A 22,309-nucleotide genomic window follows, 5' to 3' on the forward strand; every position below is an offset into this window, starting at 1 on the left:
AGGAAGCGGTGGGTGAGAGTGGACACTCATTAAACTGTCATTTTATAGGCAGTAGCCTTATACCCCTTATAGACTGGCTTCGTGAATGAGGCCTACTAACGGTAAGACTGACTTTACTCTTATATATATATATATATATATATATATATATATATATATATATATATATATATATATATTAAACCTATAATATTATAATAGTATAAGGGTTGAATTTTAAACTTTTAAAATTCTAGGGTTTGGAACTAAATGTGTCAAAAGAAGACTCTACATTTAAAAATTCCAAAGAGGGCAAGTTTTGAACTTTTCAAAAACTTTTGGAATCCATAACATATGAGTTTAATATAGGCTTTAGTGAAAAGACTCTTGAAAATCCATAACTTGAGGAAAAGTTATGGAGTTCATAAAAACATTTATGGAAAAAGAGTCTTCAACACCATAACCTATGAGTTTAATGAATTCTTTAAAAGAAAAACTTTTCATTTTCCATAACTTGAGGACAAATTATGAAGTACATTACAGGCCATAAAGATCATCAAATAAACTAACAAGCATGTCAAATAATGTCCATGATCTAGATTAAAATCATAGGAACAAGATAATTCGTATCAAACAAATTTCGTGTAATTAGCATAACATATAAACTAATACAAAACATGAAACTTTGACAATTATCTTCTAAATTGGATAAGCATGATCATTACCACATCAAAAATAGGGTTATAAGTTCAAAAACAACTTAGGGTAATGATCCTAGTCCAATTCTAGCAAAAAACCTCGAAAATCTGCATTATGGAGCACCAACTCATTGAGTGTATGAACAAACTCGGCGAGTTGGTAAGATTTGTGCTTGGACTCGATGAGTCCACTAGTGGACTCGGCGAGTCCACTGTCCAGAACAACAAAAAATCATTTTTTTTCAAGCTTAAACAACAAGTAGCATCAAGTATAATTGAAAACAACCCTAGGATCTGATACCATTGAAGGGTTTTGAGCATTCTAACACTCCTATGGTGTACATGCAACCCTAGATGCTTTTGATCTATGTTTTCTCTATTATACATGCATAGATTCAATATTTCAAAGAATCATCCTAACTAGCATACAATGGAGTATAAAAAACATGAAATACAAATTAGATGACATACCTTTTAGTGTAGTTGGAACCCTTGGACCTTTAAGAACTTAGTGCCCCAAGTGTTGCAACTCAAATGAAATCACACAACACCACCAACAAATGGAGGAACTTGAGAAGATGTCACTTGCACTTATAAAATCGGCTTGCCCTCTTGTGTTTCCACTAGTCACTCCTTAGTGCCACTTAAGTGCCAATTTCATGAGCTAAAGGGGTTCTTATATAGTGTGGAAAACTAGGGTTACACCATGTAAACCCTAATGACTTTCCATATCCCTCATGCTCCATGGGTTAAAACCTCCATGGAGTATCAATGGGTTACCACATGGATTTAGCCCAACATAAAGAACTATGGATCATAAGCCCACTTTATAAGAATGAATGATTTACCAAATCAACCCCTTATATTTAATTAGTCTCTTTTGATCACAAAATTAATTCCAAATTAATTCTTGATCAATACTAATCAAATAATATGATTTCATATTAATATATTAGAACTTATAATATATTAATAAACCATAAATAACCTCTTCTCATTTATCCATCCTTCAGATTGTTCCTGTGCCATGCAACCCAAACGGACCATGCTACTCTCGGGTCAAGTACATACCAATAATAGTTATGAGCTTAGACACCGAATCCAACACGAACTTATCAAAAAGACTCATGTTTTTCGTGAAAAGCAAATTCAGATATTAGAGAAGGAAATTCTTCAAAATGATGCCATGAATATACTAATGCAAGAAATTCTCATCAAGGTCATCCGATCAGCTCAACACTTTGTGGATATTCCAAACAAGAAGTTTGATGAGCTTCTGTTAACCATGGAAGAAACTTTTGACCATCTCAAAGCCCAAGCTCCAACCATCGATGCTTATGATTCACTTTCTAGTCAAATCAACATGAGCTTTAAACGGGTGTTCGAACGGTTAGACATTTTACAATTAGATGCATTGCTTGCATTGGAGGCTGGGTCTTCTCATGTAAAAGGGGGATATAATATAGTTCAATGGAAACCTATCTTGGAATATGAGCTCCAAGATGAAACTAGTGATGAAGAAATTGTCAAAGTAGAAGCTCTTGAAGCAGAAGATGAATTTAATGAAAATTATCTGGTGAGTATTGTGATTCTTTGACTTCAAGCCATTAGGGAACAACCTGTCATCACCAAAATCCTTTCGAAAGAAGTTAAGAAGAAATGGTCCTCAGTCTCTTGGCCACCATCTCTATCAGAAGCCTTCAAAAGGAGTCGTGACATGGAAAATATAAAAAAAAGTTGACTATTGATGCTTTTCGAACCACTCAACCAATGCCTCCTCCAATTCCCGCTTCGAGGATTGTCCAAATTGATGAAGGTTCTCCCACTAGGAAACCTGATAAGCTTCCTGAAGCGTCTTTGGTTCCTCCTCCATCCGAGCTACTCATCACTCTATCCGGTCAACAAATAATCTCCTCTATTTCTACTCAATAAGATCCTATCAAAGACAAGGGGAAAAGGATTGATTTCGAATCAAACAAACCAGTGAAGTTGCTGAAAAAGTCTGAGGGTTGGTCCAAAGAACAAATGCAACAAGCTATGGAAGAAAGCATTCGGATTCAAGCATTTAAAAATAATCCCAATCCGATGTTAGGCATTTCTCCGCTTTACCGATAAGGAATCTTACATGAAATAAACTTTTTTCCCTTCATGTATTTTGATCTTCTAACAAATGACTCAAACAAACTCGACTTACCAATTTCTCCCCATGGACACTTCTACATCAAGTTCTTACCATTGCATCCATCCGATGATCCACAAACCATCATCTAAACTGAGCATGAGAGATTAAGAACCTTCTATTCCATTAATGTATTGCCTCAAAAGGAAGTGTGATATCGAAAAAGAATTACGAAGATTGTTGGTTATGGTAAAAGGGTTCAAAGCAAGTTTGATCTCGACTGTCTTATCTACATATATTTCATATCTCGAAAAAAGGAAACCACTTTTACAATCATTGATGCCGACTTTCCTTCAATGAATCCGAACAACGTTCTTACCATGGTTATTCATCTCAAAGATCATTAGACAAATGAATCAAGCATTGTAGCTTTCAACACTGCTATCAGTTTTCTAAATGAGTACATTGCTGAATATTGTAGATCCGATGTGGAGTTTGCTCACCTGTTCAGAACTAAAAGTTTAGTGGCCAAAATTAGTACTGAGCTTCCTGACGATGAAATCTTAGTCGAAGGCCCTATTGAAGAACCTGGACTTGGTTTTTTCTACCTCAAGAAAAAGACAAATCCAAAAGAATATTCCGAGTTCTTGACAAACATCTTGTTCCAACCAAGAATTTTCAAAAGTTCACCTTAAATGCTTCCAAGAATGATTCTTCTGAACACATCAAGAAGAAATTTATTGAGCATCTCTAATTGTTGGATTAGTGTCTAAGTCCATAACTATTTTGGTATGTACTTGACCCGATGGTGCATGGTCCTTTTGGGTTGCCTTCACCAAAGCAACTTGATAGGATGAATTATGGAGAGAAAGGATTAAATATGATTTATTAATATATTATGAGAATAATATATTAAAGGAGAAATCATATTGTTTAATTAATATTAGTCAATAATTAATTGGTAATTAGTTTTGTGACTAAAAGAGATTAATTAAACTTAAGGGACTGGAATTGTAATTATAAGATAATTGCAATTTGGGCCATGGATTGTCTTAAATCAAGAGGTGGACGAATTCTTATGGGAAGCCCATAAGGAAATCGTCCATGGGCTTGATTAAAGGAGTCTATGGGTTGCTTAGGGCTTAAGCAACCAAATTAGGGTTTCCTTGCTAGATAACCCTAATAGCCTCACTATATATAGAACCCTTAAGGCTAAAAAACGTGGGGGAACTTCTTTTCTAGGGTTAGAACATGTTTTGGGCAGCCTCTAACCTCTCTCCTCTTCATCCTCTTACTTATGGTGTTTGTGAACCATTAGAGGAGTGACACTTGTGACTCTAAGCCTTCCAAAGTCAATTCAAGGAGGAATTGGGATTGTTATTGGTACATAACAATTAAGGTAATATCTTAAACCTAATTATATGTTAATATTGATTTCCATGTGCTAGAATTAGGGTTTATAGTCTTGGATTCAAAGCATGTACAATAGAGAAACCTAGATCCAAGCATTAGGGTTTGTATGAGCACATAAGATGTCTTATGACCAAAACCCATCAGTGGTATCAGAGCCTAGACTGGTTTCAATTGTATTGATGCATTTTATATCTGAAAAATTCATTTTTTGGGTTTCTGGAGGCTGGACTCGCCGAGTCCATAGCTGAACTCGCCGAGTCCATGCTGACTCGACGAGTCAACTCGTCAGATGGAGGGTTTCTCGGGTTTTCTTGTTGTTTTTGCATTGGGATAGTTACCTTATCATGTTAGATCAATATTAATCCGATTATATGATATATTTGACTATAATTTTTATCTAATTGAAGATATTTATCAATTAATAAGATAATTGTTTCCTTATAAGATAATTGATTAATTATTTTGACTAAATTGATAAATTGTTTTGCAAGAAATCATTAAACAAATCAAATATGGATAATTATGTGATTAAATGTTAATTTAATTTATTTGTTATTTGATCCTTGTTGTTATGAAAAATTTCATATTTTGCCCTTTAGGTTTTATAGTTTAAATTTGAACCCAAAAGTTTTGAAATTTAAATAGTTGAAACCCTTATGTTTTGAAAAAGGTTTCAAAACTTGCCCTCAAGTTTTGGAATTTAAATTTTGATTAATAGTTTAATCTTGATGTATATTTAAATTCTAAACCCTAATGTGTTGAAATGTTTCAAAACTTGCCCTCAAGTTTTGGAATTTAAAAGTTGATTAAAAGTTTAATTAGGAATGTTAAATTCTAAAACTCTAGTATTGTTTTGAAAAAGTTCAAATCACACCCTTATGGTTTTATTAATTAATTAAGGTATATAATTAAAAGAGGTTGAATAAATCCATAAAAGTTTTGGTTTACAATTTAATTGAATTAAAGGTATAATTGTTAAATTTGACCACCTAATATTTTAAAAGTATAAAATACACCCTATACTATATATAACATTAAAAGTCTAACATTATATATATGTATGAGTAAAAGTCAGTCTTACCGTTAGTAGGCCTCATTCACGAAGCTAGTCTATAAGGGGTGTTTAAGGAAATTGCCTATAAAATGACGATTGAATGGGTATCCACTCTTACCCACCGCACTCTTGACTAGTGGAGGGTCGTTAGCCGAACGGGTAGGATAGGACAAAACCTTTCATTATAAGTATAATAAAGTACAAAAGTAACTAAATGTTTTACAAATTCCCAATCTTAGTTACTTAGGCAAAAGTGAATTGATGCAATTCCATGAAATTACACTTTGTGCCCTTGCAAAGACGTTAGTGGAGCGTGTGTGGTTTACCGGCACACTAAATGGTTCTAAGCAAAGGTAGCAAAGGGTGACTCAATGTTTGTCATAGTTCGGTGGAGCGTGTGTGGTTTACCGGCACATCGAATAGATGACTGTAACATGTGAGGGCACCATGTAAGTTTGCATGGTTATTCACACCCACTTTGTGATCCTCGGCATCCCAGTCACAAACAAGAGGGGCATATCGAGATTTAAACATGCCATTGAAAGTTCAATGAATCCCAAAGGATCTAGGAGTTTTCATAGATTTAAAACTTAAAATTCTTTTTCATTTTTCATGGTGGAAATTAGTGAATCGTCATTCACTTACCTTCAAATGTTCTGCAATTTGGGTTACGGCATCCCTCTCCCGAGTTGTAGAATATTGTGTTGGGTCCTAGCCTTAGTATTTCATTTGGGTGATTTACTAAGGACTCAATAAATCAACTAACTTGAATTCGTTTTCTCCCGTTTTGTAGATGTCAAAGTTTGACAAACTATGGTCTTCTCAAATCCCGTGGAACAAGCATTCCACATGAAGATGATATTCCACGATTCGATCGAGGAACAAGAGATCATGCTTCACTTCCTCCTCCTCCTCCTCTAATTATTCTCCCTAACCCACAAGTTCAAAGGCTTGAAAAGTTCAAGATCACTCAAGCCCTTTTGGCAAGTAAACATAAAGAAGGAAAGTCGGTGTGTGCACACATCCTAGGGATGAAGTCACACATTGATAGGTTAAGAATGTTGGGATCTGTTGTCTGTGAGGAAATGGCTGTTGATTGGGTTCTTCAGTCACTTCCTAACTCATATAGTGAGTTCGTAAGAGAGTACTATATGATGAACCGCGACGTGACCCTTATAGATCTCACCTACATGCTTATTGCTGCTGAATCAGCAATGGTTTGGCGCAATGGAAAAACAAAGTTGATTGGTGAATTTTCCTTCAAGACCTCTATGGATATAGACAATGGCAACGAAAGACATGCTATGATCGAAAAGTTTGATCATAAGAGAAAGGCAATGTCTAAAGTAGTTCCATGTCATGCTCCAAAAGAGTCAATTTGCTTTTATTGCCAAGAGAAAGGGCATTGGAGACGAAGCAGCCCCATTTACCTAAGAGATCTAAGAGATGGGAGAGTCGAAATGTATGGCTCTAATATAGGTAAAATCCATTGACTAACTCTTTTAAGCTTCATTCTAGATTCTTAATACATAATGTGATAAGATTACAATTGATGTTTTGTAGAATCGAAGAAAAGAAAGGGAGCTTAAAGGAAGAAGTGAGCAGAATCTAACCATGAAGGAATGGATTTCGATCGTATTTCTCGAAGATTAGATTCTTAAGCTACTACTTAGAGTTAGAGTTAGATTGCTAAGAAAGATGTATTAGCATAATTTTTTCAATGAATTGCATTGTAAGGATAAATTTTTCCGCAATAAAATAAATTTTGATTTTAAATTTTATTTATTTATCCTTGCAATGGCGTGTATGAAAAATTGATGTTAAAATGTTTCTATTATTAGCAATAATGGATTTGGTTCTTATTATGTTATTTATGGAAAGTTGAGAATTTACCAAATAGGGAGAGTTTCTCATCGCCCAAAGTTTCAATTGGACAGAAATTTGGAATCACGCAACTTGGTTGCACGATGAATGAGAAATTTCATATTTGGAAATTAGACAAATTCATTGACAAAGTGTCAAGTGAAGGGCTAAGAGATCGAGCACACAATGTTGCGTGTTGATCAAGTCCACCATAAGAGTAACAATGATATTCGTCATGATTTACTAAATGTTTAGTAAATATGATTATACTTACAAGATTAAGTGTAATTCTGAATTGATTAAATTGTTTAGATCAATAGCAGAACGAATAAGAAGAATCAAGTAGGCAGAAAGATAAAAGTTTCTCCATTCTAAGAAGATGGGAGAGTACCTTTTATGCTTTATGATAGGTCTTAATGATTAAGAACCATATCTCAATTGATCCTCTAAGTGAGTCTTAGTACAATTGTATGTCTAAGAAGAGGAATCAAGAATTGAAGAAATGGTTAAATCAAGAAGTCAATCATACTTCGTTCCGAAAACAAGTCTTAAAGTTAAGATTGTGACAATGAGTGAAAAGTATTAAGAAGGTTTATAACATTCATCAAATGTGGAAAGTTGTGATGTCTTGGATAAGACAAAGACCAACTAGGACCAATTTATGAAGAGTTTTGATAAAAGCTACACTAACTCTTGAATATTTGTTTGTCAAGAAATGCTTATTGACAAGAGAATTGTATATGTCAAGGAGTCAGTGGGAGTCCTAATAGTCTTGAAAGGTTTCAAGAACAAATCAAATAAACCTTATCAATCATCACTAGCACATGAGTTGAAGTTTACAACCTATCGTGTTGACATTATTTTGTTTCTGTGCCAATCCAATCGAGTTAATTATGCATGTGAGTCCTATGAGTTCTCATTTGAACGCATAAAAGGCAAGGACCTTGATCAATGGAAAGTACATTGATAAGAAAAGGTGAGCTGCTTAACTACTTGGAAGACATGGTGGGCAGCTGTACTACCATAAGGCAAGAAATCAAGATTAAGAAAGTTCGATCCATATGAGGTTGAATTCGTCGTAAACTTTGGTTTTGACAAATTCACATGGATAGGAACACATACACCGTTTAAATCTAAGTGTCATAAGATTTCCTCCTTCATGAAAATGATTGTGAGGAAATGCTTTCACTAAGAAAGATTTTAAGAAGATAGTGATTGTAAAATTGCATTCTCGAATTCGATTATGGTTACGGTATCCCTTTCCATAATTTGAATTGTGAGGTTTGGCAATTAGTCTTAAGTGTTTAGACACACATATGAACTATCGAAGGCAAAGGTGTATAAGTTCAAGAAGCCTTGATAAAAGATTATCAAAGCACTAAGTATTAGAAACATGAACTTAAGAAATTCAATAAGCATTGTTTTTCTGAAAGTTAACATGTTTATGAATACATGTCGAAGCTAGTGGGAGCATAAGTGTTATGTTTTATAATAATCATCATGATAGTGGGAGCATAAATGTTATGATTGTATGATTATTAAGGCACGTATTGCAAGTTGGCAATATTAATTATAGAAAACAAGAGATATACCTTGCAAAGTCGTAAGGGTTGTAAAGTTGTTTTGCTATAATTAAGGGAGAGAATATTATGCTTCATTTCAAATCTAAAGGATTAGGTTGAAAAATGTTAATAAATTTAGTCAAAGGTACATAGTGTGTTCTTAAAATTTCGATTATGATTACGGCATTCCTCTTCACAATTCGAATTTTGAGAACATAGCAAATAAAACATTATGCGTCGTGTCCCATACGCTTCGGGTATAGGATCGATTGCAAATGCTTTAATGTTTGACCATTCTAAAATTTTCCAAATGTCTAGCGCATTTAGAGGGAAAAAGGACTAGAATCAGTTTTGACTAAAATAATTAAACAACTATCGAAGGACAATCCAAAGTTCGACGATGATTGGTCGCTTGTGAGTAGTTGGAAGTATAGTATTGGAAAATATGGAAATGTTTCCGTATTGGATGGACCATATCGACATCATTACGAATAGATAAGATTATATTAAGAATGAATTGTCACATGGAAAATATGGAAGCGTGTCCATATTAGGAATTGAATATTGAAAATCTATGACTAGATTAGAAACTTTTATACAAAAGGATGTTCAAAGGAATGTACTTTGAGTGAGAGACATCATATCTATGGAATTGTCTTGTAACAATCTCCGATAGAGGGCTTTGTAATATCATTGGCAATAGTCTTCGTGACTTTGGTGCAGTGACATTACAAAAGGATCATTGCATAGAATGTTAGAATCTAGAATATTTTATAAGTAAGAAGAATTTGATATTCTCACACTTACGAAAAAGGATTTGGAGTTTTGAAATGAGAATGATTGGAAATGTGTTCAATTTGATCTATTTCACAAAAGTAAGAACCATAGGTAAACATTGTGTGCATGCTAAGAGTATGGGACAAGTGTAGTAATTCAAGTAAGAAGTTGATTACCCGAAACGACAAATAATGAGTAATCGATATGGTGATAAATAAAAGGTGTTTTATTTGTACTCAAAGGTTTGAGGCCATATGGGATTAGTATTATTCTTGTGTTTCACATTTGCTTGTTTTGACTTCCAGAATAATTGAGTTTATTAAGAATAATCGAATTATTCGAACGGGCCACAGTCGTTCATATGTTGGAAGTAAGTATGAATGAAGACTGTCGTGAATTGGTGTGTGGATTGTCTAAAAGAGTATTAGACATAAGCAAATGTTTGCTGCAATGTTCATGAGTGCTTATGAATGTGATTTGAGCATTGGATTAAACCCACGCTCACTTGGATCACTCCATGAATTGTATAACGAGTGATTGGTGAGACGATAACATCTTATATTCTTGAAACCGAGATGTGTGAGTTGTATCTTGCAAATCGGTTGCACATTGATAATATGTAAACGCACTAGTAACTTGGTGTTATAAAACATATTGTTGTGTGTGATTCGGTGAGTAAGTGCAAGCAAGCATTGTATCAAAGTTTATCCGTTCCTTTTATCCAAAGTAGGATAAAAGCGATATCTTTGGTCCCCTCGATGATTTAGTGATGACAAACGTAAATGCTCGGCCGGGCTAGGGCTAATTTGATTTATTCAATTAGTCAGTCGTCATAAATCGGGAATCGAGATATAGTACAAAGAGAATGATTTGAAATCATATCTCATACGATATCTAGAATGGAGGAATATATGATCCCTTATCTAAAGGACACGCGTATCTGATATGATCAGAGTTGACAGTGACTTTGGAAAGCTACGATTGCAGATCAGGATCTGAAGTCATACGCAAAATAGTTGTTAGACTTATCCAAGTGGGAGACTGTTGGATTAGTGTCTAAGTCCATAACTATTTTGGTATGTACTTGACCCGATGGTGCATGGTCCTTTTGGGTTGCCTTCATCAAAGCAACTTGATAGGATGAATTATGGAGAGAAAGGATTAAATATGATTTATTAATATATTATGAGAATAATATATTAAAGGAGAAATCATATTGTTTAATTAATATTAGTCAATAATTAATTGGTAATTAGTTTTGTGACTAAAAGAGATTAATTAAACTTAAGGGACTAGAATTGTAATTATAAGATAATTGCAATTTGGGCCATGGATTGTCTTAAATCAAGAGGTGGATGAATTCTTATGGGAAGCCCATAAGGAAATCGTCCATGGTCTTGATTAAAGGAGTCTATGGGTTGCTTAGGGCTTAAGCAACCAAATTAGGGTTTCCTTGCTAGATAACCCTAATAGCCTCACTATATATAGAACCCTTAAGGCTCAAAAACGTGGGGGAACTTCTTTTCTAGGGTTAGAACACGTTTTGGGCAGCCTCTAACCTCTCTCCTCTTCATCCTCTTGCTTATGGTGTTTGTGAACCATTAGAGGAGTGACACTTGTGACTCTAAGCCTTCCAAAGTCAATTCAAGGAGAAATTGGGATTGTTATTGCTACATAACAATCAAGGTAATATCTTAAACCTAATTATATGTTAATATTGATTTCCATATGCTAGAATTAGGGTTTATAGTCTTGGATTCAAAGCATGTACAATAGAGAAACCTAGATCCATGCATTAGGGTTTGTATGAGCACATAGGATGTCTTATGACCAAAACCCATCACTAATGGTACATAAATGTTTGAAGTTGGCTCCAAAGTGCTTACATGTTTGTCTTTGATGAAGCCAAGTGACAAGTCAAAAGATTGGTAAGGTCACTTAGGTGGAGATTGTTGGAACATGGAAAAGTGATCCTTATGCAATTCGAGATGAAGACTTCCGAGCTAAAGATTGAGTTTGAAGTAAAGATGTTTCGAAGTGAAGACTTGTCTGAGATCTATGGTTGTTTAGAAACATTTTTTTGTCTGTAATGCATTAATTGTTGCAAGTACTATTTTGTATTGTTCTTATTGTTTTCAAATATAGTACAAGAGATAAGATCAACAGCAACGAATGTGTCAATTTGTTGATCTTCAAAAGTCTCTCAGTCCATGCGCACTTTATCTGATTTGTTTTTTAGTCACTCCTTGACTATTTAAGGAGTTGTCATCTTTATATCAAGATAAAGAAGTGTTCACCTTTTCACTCTAATCAAGAATCATCCAGACATTCATTCTCTCTTACATTCTTCTTGTGCTTGAATTACTTTACATTGCTCATACTTATTATTATTCCATATTAAGCACTTTGTTGATTGTCTCTATTCCGAGACAAGACTGGTTTATCAGACTTGATCGGATCTTCATTACAAACAAACATTGATCTTAAGTTAATTCAATGTTTGAGTTATCAAACCTTGTCCGCACAAATCCTTGTATTTAGATCGACCATATATGATAATATTTTATTAGAAAACATTATTCTAAAATGATTCTTGAGCATATAGATTCAACAATTTGTTCCTCCCATTTTGGTCTAGAAATGGAGTATCACTAAAAGTGATTAGACTTCAATTAAGTATTAATAAGATGTGGTAACTAGCAGATAACATGTACAATAAAAGAATGGAAATGAAAAGTAATAGTGTAAGAACATGCATTGAATACATGTCATTTGCATGATTTTGATTGTAAAGTAAAGTTTGTAGTGAAATTTTTTGAATGTAAGGTAAATTTTAATGTGAAAACTATTGAATGTAAAGTAAATTACCATATGGAGTAGCTACATCAATCATATCCAAATTACAAGAAAACACACCTACATAAACTTATGAATTAATTAGAACTTGGTAATGAAGTCGTAAATATGGTTGTTGATCTCTTGTGGCTTCTCTTGATTGATGAAGTGACCAACTCCTTCCATGACCACCACTTGTTCCAGTCCTGTTACCCATTCCTTGAATCCACCGCCATGGATGTATTCTTTTATTCCTGGAAAGTTATATGTTATGTCTATATCTCCTACTATGAATTTCGTCGGGACTATAACTTTAGATCCTGTCCACGCTGCACATAGTTCCCAGTTTCTGTAATCAAAACAGTTAGAACCCAATTAGATAAGTAACCCTACAACGTTAAATTACAAACTAAATAATAAGTAATTAAGAAAGTTAGTTTTAATTACATACAGATCAAAACAACGGTAGTAATTGAATGGTCCTGCAAATCCCGTGGCATGATATTTGGATGCAAAGTAGTCGAGGTCTTCTTCTGTAAACCAACAAGGTACCGTGGTTTGATCTGGTTTAAACAACTTTGCATAGTCTTTAGGCATCATTGGTGGGCTTGGATTTCGTTTGAAATAAAATGATGCCAATAGTTTTTTGGTATCCACTTTTGCAAACTCTTCTTCCCATCCTATTTCCTGTAGTTGTCGAACATACACTATTCTAGAACATCAATATTTTCCATAAAAATACTGTTTTTCATGCATGCTTGTTCTTGAATTAGATATGAAGATATTAAATTATATATATATATATATATATATATATATATATATATATATATATATCAAAGTATTTTCCAAAATATCATGGAAGATAATAAAACATTCATTTGTTAAATTTGGTATCACAAGTATTTCAAGAAAAACCAAGTCTTAATGAATGACTAGTCATATATATGAATTATATATGCCATTTTTCAAAGAGTTGTGTATATGTTGTTCTTTCATTCCTACAAGAAATATAATATATTTTCAAGAAAATTAAAGTTTATCGATTGGGAACTTATTATTTTTACTATATTACTAATTACCGTCATTATTGCTAGTGTATCGTACATCGATGCGACACGGTCTTACAAGTAGCTATATATGTTGGAGTCCCCATTCTCTCCACAAGGGATCTTTTGGATAGTTAATATGGGCTCCACATATATTTACATGGTATCAGAGTCAGCGTCTCGCACCGCCGTGACTCAGCACATCCTTGTCTATCCTCATCGAGCCTTCGACTACAAGGGAGATTGTTAGTGTATCTCATATCGGTGCAACACGACTTTATAAGTGGCTATATATGTTGGAGTCCCCCTTCTCTCAACGAGTGTTTTTTTGGAGAGACAATATTAAGCTCAACATATATTTACAATTATCATTAAGAGTTTGTAAATTAATATGAGAGATGTAGAAAATGAATGCCATTAATTATACAACCTTCTGTATATCAAAATTAAAGATCATTTGTACATAGATTTTAAAATACTATGATTTTCTTTTCTAAAGAAAAAATAATAATATCACACACTAGAGATGACTGATAATACCATTTATCACTATATTTGATTTGAATTTTGATGAAGTTAAAACACTTATCATGCCTCCATTTATAAAGTGGTGTTCATGGATAGTTAACCAAAACATAATTTTATTTCAGAAGATTAACTAAAGCTATTGGTTTGTTAATTTTGTGAGCCTAAACCTAAACCTAAACCCAACTGAAGAAATGTTTTTATTTGAAATTCGTTATCAGGTTATCTGATTGATCATTTACTAACTAATAAATGTGTTTGAAAACTAAAATCTTCATATTAAAATTCTAAATGAGGATAATCTTTGGATACAATATTTTAGAAGGTCAAAACAATAAATTCAAATTTAAAGTTTAAACAAATATTTCCAAATATTAACAAAAATAAATAATATCGCCTACTTGTAGTTTTGTAGTATGTAACTTAATAAGGGGTTTTCTAAAATATTCTATAAGGGCACATATAAGAAGTATTAATTATGAAAAAATATTACCATAAATGTAAAATTCATTTATTATGGAGATTATGAATGCATTTCACATTTAAATATGGTAATATTAATGATAATTAATACATTTCACATTTAATTATGGTAATATTATCATTAATTAATGATTCTTATGTATGCCCTTAGGACACATATTAGAAAATCTCACTTAATAAAAATCAGTACACTTTTTGGTTTTTCGAATTCACTTTTTGACTGTTTTTTGATTTTAGATATTTTAAACATACCTCGTAAAGACATGATGCATCAGCTGATAGAAACTTAATCCAATTCCAAGAATAGCCATATATTATGTATTAGTGTACATGTATCTAGGTCATAAAGTTAGGTTAATGTTGTATTTCTTAACCTATTATGTGGCTCATACTTTTGTAATTTCTTGTGAGGAAAACTATTTCACAAGAAATTATATTAGCTTAAAATGATATCATACTCTCTCTCTCTCTCTCTCTCTCTCTCTCTCTCTCTCTCTCCTAATAATAATAATGGTCGACACCCCACTTATACTTCCAATAAAAACATACAAATTACCAACATCAAAGTATATTTCCTACTAACCCTAAACATCAACAAATTAAGCTATGATGTGTGGCGTGAACTGGTTGAGACCCACTAAATCTGTTACAACGACATCAGCCATCTCGACGGATCTCCTCTCCAAACGAAACTTTTGACACAAAATGAAATAAATTTTTCTCTATTTTCAAGATGTGGATTTATGGAACTATCACTTATTCTTAGCATGATCCTCACGAAGGGTACTAATTCCCCAATCTATGTGGAAAAGTATCGAAGACCTTTTTATGGAAACAAAGATGGTTGGACAATGAATTCCACATAATTGTTCTAGGTGATTGGTCAATCTCCCAATATTTACATAAGATTAAGCTTCTTTCTAATTTATTGGCTAATATTGACGCTCCGTTCCCGAAAAGACTTGTTACATACCTTATCAAGAGATTTACTCCTTAATTTGAGAACATCGCTATTGTTATCAGACACTGTGTTTTTATCTCACGAACTTCCTCAAAGCATGTTTAATACTCCATCCGTCCCAAAATTATTGTGCATAGATAAAAAACACATAGATTAAGGTAACATTAATTAACACTAACTTTATTAAATGAAATGACAAGTGTACCATTTTGTTACATATAATTCCATGGTGGTTGCATTTAATGAGGGGTATTTTGGTAAAAGTGATATTTATTTTTAGAAGTAGATTATTTTTTTCGGACACACCAAAAAGGAAACATGGACTATTAATTTGGGACAGAGGGAATACTTCTTTTAGAGAAGCAATGTCTCTCTAAAACGTGCGTCACACAAGTGATCTACTCTAAACACTTACATTCTCCAACAGTTTTGCATGCGGATTCGAGTCCCATCTTATATCATATTTGTTTGTTAAAACTCTTGGAACCCTCACAACCAAAATAGCAGGCCGTCTCAACATCGAGGGCATAAAATCTGACAACCGTCGCCCCTCAGTCACGTCTTATGATTAGTAGTAGCAACTTCCACTACCTTGGCAAGCATATTCGTCTTCATGTAATAAAAGCACTAGTAATATGTCGTGGCATGCTTACCAACTTAGCAAGCATATTCGTTGTTTTTTTTTTCTTGTTCAATTTCTAAGGTTCCAAATTTGTTTAATATTGTTTACTTAAATTTATAGACATCCCTATTACCTATTTCATACTACATATAGTTTTTTGATCATTTTTCCATTTTGTCAAGATTTACACATTAAGACGTAAAAATGATGTATTTGCCAAAATTTTATATTTTCACGCTTATGTAAAAACTCATTTCATTTGTGAAATAAAGTTGTTACGATGCATGGGCGGATTTGATAACCACAAATTCCACTCACTTTTCGACCAAAAGTGGCATACCCTTTTTTTAGTGTCCTTGCACAACCCAACAAAACAAAACGAGATGTGAATGTATGACCATAACTCTAAATAACATCACTCATACTCTCATATTCCATGCTCATCTTCCACCAATATAGTGGGTGGAAGCCTTACATATGGCAATCTACCTCTTATACATTACCCTATCTGTGACTACCCACAATCAAATCATGTTCATCGAACTCTTTAACTAACCCCCACCATTTTCCCACTTTATTGTTTTTGGGTGCCGATGGTACCCTCAGATCCATACACATAAAAAAAACTACCCTTACTCTCAATATTGTGTCTTCCTTGGTCACTCGACTTGTCATTGAGGTTTTAGATGTCACGACCTATCCACTCATCATCTCATGCCATGTTGTTTTCCATGAAACCTCCTTTCCTTTCCGCTACATGTCACCTCCGAGTTCTCCCACTTTTGACGACTCTACATACTTGTCTCCCATATCCCATCAATTCCTCTGCCCGATGTCAGTCTCCCATGACGCTATCACACCACCACCATCCGCCACTATTTATGACCCAACAAACATTGACTATCCGACTAAACCTTATCCCCACTTGGAACAATGCCGAACCAACAATCCACACTACCACTACTCAGGCTACCCCTCTCGGCACTTAACCCCCACCCCATGCCATCTAAGGCCATCTTCAATGGGAGTTTAATGGAGAGTTTAATCTCATTAAACTCAAAATCCCCATTGTGGGAAAATGACTAAAATTCAATAGAATGGGGAGTTCAATCCCCATTGAACTATATACTCTCTCTCCTCACACACACACACACATATATATAATTATTTTTTATTTTAAATTCTTAATTAATGTAAATTTTAATTGTAGTTTTTAATTTTTATTTTCATGCTAATTACTTTTTTAATTAATAACAATAAATAAAAAGAAAATGGTAAATGACGTGGCAATCCATTAAATTGTATAGAGTTTAATGGAGTGTAGAGTTTAATAGGTAAAATTGTATAGTGAGTTGAATGTACATATGTTAATCCGTTGAACTCATGTGAGTTCAATGCATTGAAGATGGTCTAATGGCCACAAATGCCCTTTGAAAGAATAAATCATTTACCACTAGTGTTTGTTTTAAATATGTAGATTTTTATTTTCTGTGTGTAAAAGCTTTGATACAAGGTGTAGATGTTTAAAATTTTTTATTTTCAGTGTGTAAAAGCTTTGATACGAGATGTATATGTTTAAAAAATTTTATTTTCTGTGTGTAAAAGCTTTGATACGGGGTGTATATGTTTAAAAATTTATGTGTCCATAATAATAATAATAATAATAATAATAATAATAATAATAATAATAGAGAATTCATCTAACATGTATTATTTAAAAGAAAAAAATGAAAATGAAAACGAGGGTAGTAATCATGAATCACCTGGAACCTGCAGATGTAGAAATCGTCGCCAAAAGTCTGTCGCATGAACTGGACAGGTTTCACCAAGGGATTCCTAGGATTATAAACGACGCTCATGTTAACCAAAGCCTTGATACGGTCTGGCCGGAAAAGACACAAGTACCATGAGATTATAGCACCCCAGTCGTGACCCACCAGGAAAACCTTGTCCAGCTCCAATGAGTCAAGCAAGCACACCAGGTCTCCGACGATGTGGAAGGCCGTGTAGCTGGTGGAGGAAGGCGGTGCTTCCGAATCTCCAAAGCCACGAAGGTCAGGTGCGATGGCACGGTAGCCTTTGGAGGATATATACAGCATCTGGTGACGCCATGTGTACCAGAGCTCCGGGAAGCCATGGACGAAAAGCACGGCAGGGCCTTCTCCGATCTCAGCCACGTGCATAGTGATGCCATTTACTTTGATCGACTTATGTTGTATATTCTCCATGTCTGTTTTTGTTTTTGTGTGTAGATTAATGTAGTTAGTAGATTATTCGTTTTTTATAAGGTTTGATTTGCGTTGGTTATTAGTCCATCGGCCCTCGACAGAGGAGTGTGCGTGGGGGCGGTGGGGCTACACCGAAAAAGAAAAGGCAGCAATAACAATGTTATTAAAGATCAATAATGCTCGTGAATGTAAAAGTGGGAGAACCGTTATGAGTAGATATGTTGATTTGATTTTGAGGGTGCAAACTATTAAATCTTTAAAAAATCAAATGCTCTGTCGTCTATGTCCATTGTCCAGTAACCAAGGGCCTTTCATTACTAGTTCGTTCAAATAGAAGCCGACCTAAAAAAACTCATGAAGTATGGATGGCAAAAAAATAAAAAACATAAAGCTATTTTATATTAACGAATGACAAAAGAAAATGATATCGGAAAAAAAAAATACAAAAATACACTTTTCATCATTTTTTAAGTATCAAAGGTCGGAGGAATTAAGGTTTTATACACTACAAGAAAATTTCAACTTAGCCACGGAAAAATTCCATAGCAAAAGGTTAAAATTCCGTAGCTAAAGTTGATTAACTTCGGAATTTGCTACACAAATTTTTAATTAGACTTCGTTGCTTTTTTTCTCGTAACAAAATGTTTAGCTACGGAATTATAACTCTGTAGAAATTTTGCTATGACATTTTCTACGATATTTATTTCATTGCAATTTGAGATCCATAGCAAATTTTCTGTAATCAACTTTGTAGCAATGTTTCCGTAGCAAATTCCGTAACAATGTGTTCATAGCAAATTCCGTAGGCGTTTTTCCATAGCAACTTCCATAGCCATTTTTCCATTGCAAATTCCATAGCAAATTTTCCGTAACCAATTCCGTAGCAATTTTTTTCATAGCAAATTCCGTAGCCGTTTTTCCATTGCAATTCCATAGCCATTTTTCCATTGCAAATTCCGTAGCTAATTATGTAGTATTTGTTGCGTAGTCAACTCCGTAGGGATTTTTCCATAGCCAATTCCATAACGATTTTTCATAGCAAATTCCATAGCATATATTCCGTACAATTATTCAATAAAACGGGGTTATTCATTTCAATTATTTACATCAATTTATAAAAATTTAATTAATATAAAACCAAAAGTAACAACATATTTCTATAGAAACTAAAAGAAATATCCAATACATTAAAAGATACATATTTCAAAATCAAAAGTCGCTACAAATTAAATATAAAACGTATTCGATACATAATATTATATCATTGACTAATAAAAGTTTTGACCTATTCACTCAAAGTGTTAAACACATTCACTGCTTGTGAAACGTATATTTGTATGTTCCTTTCGTTTCAATGTGGGAGCATCTTTGTTTTCCTTTGATTTATCACCATATGCTTCTCTTAATAAGAATTGTGACATCATTCCTGACATTTTAAAAACTTAGGAAGTTATAAATATGTTGGTTCACAAATATTACATAAATATCTTACCGGAAATTTAAGCATACTACTTTTTTTGCATTAAAATGCCAATGTACTTTTGGTTGCTTATTTATTTGAGAATCCTACTTTTTCCTATGAAAATTTAGCTAATTATTAAGTTTTACTGTTTTACATCGATCCATATATATTAAAAAGAAAATAAAATATAATACCGAAAAAAATATAGTTTTAGATACATACAAACACATCAAAAAAACTTTATAACATTTATCATATGTTTTTATTTAGAGAAAATTAAATACATTTGAAAAAAAATCACCAAAGTTTATTATGCAAATGGTTCTTTCCCATGTGTTTTTATTCAGTTTAACCGGTTTATTTTGACCGGTTCAACCGAATTTTTCTAAAAACAGGCCGGTTCAATCTGGTTCAGAAATTGACATAAAGCTGGTGATAGTTGAACCGTTATCTCCTTCGGTTCCTAGTTCAAACCGGTTTTTAAAACATTGGTCTCCATCACAATCTGTGATTTTTTGGTTGTCACCTAGAGTTTACGCAACTATAAATAAAACTATCTAGGGCCGTATTCCACACCATACAAATCGAGATCCACTCTCGATGCATTTGTGCTTTCTTTCGAGTTTTCAAGTATTCATTTTGTGTTTATCGGTTCTTCCATATGTTGGAAAAAACGATAATTTGTATTAAATTTTGAGTTTTGCGTTGAAGCTTACAATCATTAAGAATTGTAAAATTATTTAAGGACATAATTTATTGCGCCCAATTTCAACAGTCAAGAATTAGTGATTTTGAGGTTGGTTTTAATCTTTTGTCTCCAATTTTTATTCCTTCGACAACAATACAGTTTTTTTTTATATCTTTCTTATGATCATATTTGATCATGAAGAATCAAACTTATTTAAGGACAAAGCTTGATAATTAAATAATAATAACATTTATAATTAACGAGGATTCGAAATATAACTCTGAGTATCATTTGCCGGTTTGTTTGCATTTGATTTTACTAACAATCGATATAAGTTTATAATATTAATCAACAAATTATTTATTTATAAGTTTGAAATATAACAGAATATCGACTAGAGTTTTAACAAATCATTGTCAAGATATGAATAAAGCATTGTAATTAAGAAAAAGTATGATAGTTGTGAAGTGTGAACGACCTAAAAGACATGAAATCAACCAAGGAAGATACGAAGGGACCAGTCACTAGAACATGAATGGGAAGTGGAATTGATAACATCAAAAAAGCATTGATTCTCATGATCCAATAAAGTCACATAATGTTCTTTATAAAAAAAATTATACATAAAGGTCTTAGATTAGTAACCGTTGTAAGCTAATTTTTATTATAAAAATCAAGAAAAGTAATATGCTACTCGAGTAATCATATCTAAACCATCTTTAGCATTTGGTAATTTACAAGAAACACTATTTTTAGGTAAATCGAGTAATCTAATATAATCAATCTAATTATAAGAAGGGACAATGAATTTAAAAAGTAACATATTTTTTTAGTTTTACACGGTTTGTCATTATTGAACTTGTTGAATTATTCAAAAAAATATCTTTATGACGTTATCAGAGCTTTAGTTGGTTTCCGGAGTATTTAATAGCTCCGACGAGGCTCTAGTCATCTTCTCCGACCAACAATGTTTTTTCCGGCAAGTTGTAACATACATAAGCAAGGTTTCGATTTCAAATCTAAAACACACATGACACTCTGATTTTGATTTTCAGATTAAGAACACACATACATCAGATCTGGGTTTTCGAAATTTATTAGAGCATTAAATCTAAGACAAAGAATTGTGATGAAAATAAAAAATCGTTTCATGTTATCTTCATCAGAAATCATGATGAACTCAAAAATTGTGATGAACTCTGAAATTGTAATGAACCCAAAAATTGTGTTCATCTATAAAACAAACACACATAAATGACTTTTGAGTGTGTGTTTGTGTTCTTCATCGTTTTTTGCATTTGTTCTTCACATACATGTATATGCACAAACACACCACATATGCAAACATGGACACGAAAATCAGACATATAGATGGGGGGTTTTTAGCACACACGCACAAGAAATCCGAGTACTTCTGCAAATTGAACACCCATATGAAATGGGTTCTTGAAAATCTTTATCAGATCTGCAAATCCGAATTCTTCATCAGATCTGGAAATCCGAGTTCTTCATTAGTTCTTGAAAATCTTTTGTTCTAGACACTTGGGTTATGAAATCGATTCTTGAAATTAGTGTGTGTTCATGTGTGTGCGTGTGTGTGTTTATGTTCTTCGTCACATCTAAAAATAAACATCAAGATGAAGAACTCAAATAATTTATGGGTTTATGCCGTGAGATGCGCCACTCGACCCCTGAAGCATCACCCATCTCCTCCGACGGTTGTTGTTCATCACATATTTGGAGTAGTTGTTTAGAGTTTCCAGCAATGCATAACAGATCTGGAGGTTCTTGGTTACAAAAGCAAGTTCATGTGTGTGTGTGTGTGTGTTTGGATTCGAGATATGGGCAAATATTGTTCTTGTTCAAACTTTTTGCTGGAGACTCGTCAGAAAAGATGACCAAAATCTTTTCGGAGTTGCAAAAGCCACTAAAAATTGATTAAACCCACACCAACTAGTCATAATGGTAATATACAGACAAATAAACAAGTT

At 33.4% G+C, this 22,309-nt stretch overlaps 1 protein-coding gene across 1 annotated transcript; it reads right to left on the reverse strand.

Annotated features, from left to right (window-relative positions):
• Nucleotides 1-12,276: 12,276 nt before the first annotated feature.
• Nucleotides 12,277-18,214, reverse strand: LOC145055753 (epoxide hydrolase 1-like). Its single transcript, XM_079004146.1, has 3 exons — nucleotides 17,704-18,214; nucleotides 12,752-12,987; nucleotides 12,277-12,649 (listed from the first exon to the last, which is right to left on the reverse strand). The coding sequence occupies exons 1-3, from the start codon at nucleotides 18,166-18,168 to the stop codon at nucleotides 12,403-12,405; spliced, it is 948 nt and encodes a 315-aa protein (XP_078860272.1). The 5' UTR covers nucleotides 18,169-18,214; the 3' UTR covers nucleotides 12,277-12,402.
• Nucleotides 18,215-22,309: the final 4,095 nt, after the last annotated feature.

Source organism: Lactuca serriola, chromosome 5, assembly GCF_051521515.1.
Source record: "Lactuca serriola cultivar US96UC23 chromosome 5, Lser_US96UC23_V15, whole genome shotgun sequence".
NCBI lineage: Eukaryota > Viridiplantae > Streptophyta > Magnoliopsida > Asterales > Asteraceae > Lactuca > Lactuca serriola.